The 3,513-nt window shown below is 21.4% G+C and overlaps 2 protein-coding genes across 2 annotated transcripts; both read right to left on the bottom strand.

Moving 5' to 3' along the window:
- Positions 1 to 219: 219 nt before the first annotated feature.
- SRAE_0000079600 (Astacin-like metalloendopeptidase) lies at positions 220 to 1,600 on the bottom strand (the record flags this gene model as incomplete). Its single annotated transcript, XM_024646742.1, has 2 exons — positions 220 to 1,365; positions 1,541 to 1,600. The coding sequence occupies 2 exons, from the start codon at positions 1,598 to 1,600 to the stop codon at positions 220 to 222; spliced, it is 1,206 nt and encodes a 401-aa protein (XP_024500889.1).
- A 1,051-nt stretch (positions 1,601 to 2,651) lies between these two features.
- SRAE_0000079500 (Astacin-like metalloendopeptidase) lies at positions 2,652 to 3,513 on the bottom strand (the record flags this gene model as incomplete). The annotated part of the gene is made up of 2 exons (XM_024646740.1): positions 2,652 to 2,904; positions 3,056 to 3,513. Coding segments are annotated over 2 exons (711 nt in total), but the record flags the coding sequence as incomplete, so codon positions are not given.

Below are 3,513 nucleotides of genomic sequence, written 5' to 3'. Positions count from 1 at the left end.
TGATTTTTTTTAAATAAATGAGACTTTTAGTTTTATTTTTATTATATGTATAAACATTTAAAAATATTAAAAAATTATTTTTTTTTATTTTAACATTAAAAAAAAATACTTGGAACGAATATAATAAACATTAAAAAAAATTATTTTATAATTAATAAAATTTTATTGTGATTTTAAACTTTTCTATGTATTAATTTGTTTTTGTTAATTCTGTAAAATTTACGTTCTTTCAATTTTTCCTTTTGAAACCTCATTAGGATCTACTTCTTTATACATCAATCTTACAACTCTCGATTTTATAACACCACGCATATGTACTATTACATAATTATCTTCCGAATAAAACGTTCCTTTTTTCCCAAAATAACATAAAATAATTCCAGGAGAACTTTTATCCCTTTCTAATTTTATTTCAACATAACCATTATCATTATGACAATTGTAATCTAAAGGAATGCTTTCGTCATAGAAATAATAAGATAATTCAATAATTGTTCCAGGAGCTGACGTGATACTAAAATCACAATCATATGCTAAATATTTGTTAAATCCATCTCCTGCTCTAGTTGCTTTCAGATCCGAAAACATACATTTAGGAGTTACTTCTGAACTTAAAAGTTGACAATATTTTCCACCTAATGAACCAGGACAAAAACATTTATCACAATTATGATAATCTGGTGTTCCACCGAAAACACACATAAATGATGGATTACAACGCTTTTCACAATAATGTTTATTTATTAAAAAGGTATCTTTGTGAGTTAATAAGTCAAAACTAAATCTATTATCTTCTTTGACATAAGTTCTTTCAAATGTTTTTTTGCTTGGATTTATTGCATATTCATTTTCTCTTAAAGTCATAATATTTTTTGGATTAATATCGATACCAAATGTATTTACAATTCTCTTACTTCTTTTTTTTACGTATGGCAAAAACTTTTTTTGAATATTATTTTTGTGAATAAGAAAATAGTCATCTCTATCTGGTCTGTTATGCTCAAAGTCAAAACCAAGACCATAAAATACCCATCTCATTAATTCAACATTTGATACATTTTTATTATCAAAATAAATAAATTGACATTGTTGTGTGTCAAGTTTTTTACCAAAATGAGTTCCATAATTATTAGTATCTATTTTTAAGAAAAAACACTTTTTTTCAACTGAATTGTCATATTCATCAATTTCTTTAAAATCCAGACATGATCTTTTAGATATTTCTTCAAACACATTTTTAAGATTAGTATTAACTTTTAATGCTGCAGAAATTTTATAATATATTATTTTTTCTTTCCATAAGCGAGTAGGATTTCTCAATGCTGCTCTTTTATTTCTAAAATTATTTTTTTGAATATCAAATGTCTAAAATTAAATTTATAAAAATCATTAACATTAAAAATAAGATCATATAAAAATTTTATATTAACATATTATTTTTTTTAGTAAAAATAACTATATAATAATTTTTTTTAAAATTATGAATTAAATAGAACTAAAATAAATACTTATATTATCAATACTCATATATTAAACTTACCTCAAAAGGCCTTATTGGATATATATTTATTAATAAAATTAATATGTAAATTAATATCATTTTATCAACAGTTAATATTATAAAAATAATTACATCAAATTCCATTATATAAAAAAATTTTTTCACCTGTTTAAATTAAATTTATTTTTTTAAAAATTTTTGCTAACAAAATTTTGTTAATTTTTAAACATATTAATGGGATAATGAAAGTAATTTAAAGCATCAATTAGATAAAAACAAATAGTTAATATTTAAATAATTTATCAATAGTTTTATAAAATAAAAATTTAATAATAATACATCTATTCAAAAACTTTATATTTTTTAAAATAATTTTAATTTTTTTAAAATTATTTTTATTATTCTTCTTTTGTATTAGATAAAATAAGAAATTAAACGTAATTATCAAAAAATATTAAAAGTTAAAAATATGTCTGTTTGTGTAAATTAATAAATAATTAATCATTATTTGATGTTTTAAATATAAATGAGACTTGAATTTCATTTATATGTATATAAACATTTTAAAATCATAAAAAATTATATTTTTTTGATTAATAGCAAAAAAAAAATTCTTCAAACAAATATTATAAATATTTAATAAAAAATTTTAATAATTAAATAGATATTAATGTGATTTTAAATTTTCAGCGCATTTTTTTGTTCAAAAAAAAACATTTTTTTAAACTAAACATCGTATAAATAATTTAGAAAATATTAATTACACATCATCAAAAGTTTTTTAATAAATTTTTAAAAAAAAGTAAAACTTTTAACAATTAAATTAAGTTAAGAAATTATTTTGTTTTTAAAAATTATGAAAAATTTATGTTCTTTAAATGGTTTGATTATAAATAGTACTAGGTTGTATTTCTTTATACATTATTCTAAAATATCTTGACGGAGTCATACCACTTGTAGATATAAATACATAATTATCTTCAGATATAAAAGTTCCGTTTCTCCCAAAATTACATAAACTAATTCCAGGAACAGATTTATCTTTTTCAAATCTTATATTAACATAACCAAGAATGAAATTACAACTCATTTCAGTAACATTATTAGTGTCATAGAAATAATAAGACAATTCAATAAGTGTTCCAGGTTTTTATGTGATACTATATTGACACACGTTAATTAATTTCATGTTAAATCCATCTGGTTTTTTTAATTCCACACTTGTCAAAGGACAGATTGTTTTATCTTCTTCTACAATTGCTTCACAATAGCTTCCATGATATCCTTCGTCACAAAAACATTTATTACACATATCACAACTTGGAGTTCCACCATTTCGGCAATAAATTGGAGTCTTACAACATGCTGATTGCAAATAATGATTAAAATAAAAACTTTCAAGGCTAGAAATTGCTTTACGAGTCAAATCTTTTTCCCAATCATATTCATAATACAAAAGTTCAAAAGTTTTTTTTTTTTATCAATTGCATAATCATATTGATCCAAAGTCATAATACCATTTATCATAACAGGTAAATCATTAATATATACTTCTTGTTTTTTTTTTTTTTTACATATGGCAAAAACTTTGGTTCTATATTATCTCTGTGGATAACATGATAGTTTCTTCTATCTGCTCTGTTATGCTCAAAATCAAAACCAAGACCATATAATACCCATCTCAATAACTCAGTTGTATTAACATTTGTATCTCTTAAATAAATAAATTGACATTCTTCTGTGTCAAGTTGTTTACCAAGATGAGTTCCATATTCATCGTTGCTATATTTTAAACAAAAACCTTTTTTTTTAGGTGGATTGTTATTATTTGGAAATTCTGCAAAGCGAAAACATAATTTTTTACTTAAAAGTTTGAACACTTCTTTTGTCTCATTAGTGAGCTTAATTGGGTCAATTGCTTTAAAAAATATGTTATGATCAGTCCATCCTGATGTAAAATTTCTCAATACGTCTCTTTTATTTCTAAAAGTATTTTTTTGAGTATCAAATAT

The sequence above is a fragment of the Strongyloides ratti genome, scaffold srae_scaffold0000054 (genome assembly GCF_001040885.1).
Source record: "Strongyloides ratti genome assembly S_ratti_ED321, scaffold srae_scaffold0000054".
Lineage (NCBI taxonomy): Eukaryota > Metazoa > Nematoda > Chromadorea > Rhabditida > Strongyloididae > Strongyloides > Strongyloides ratti.
This window is presented reverse-complemented; position numbering and strand designations above follow the sequence as displayed.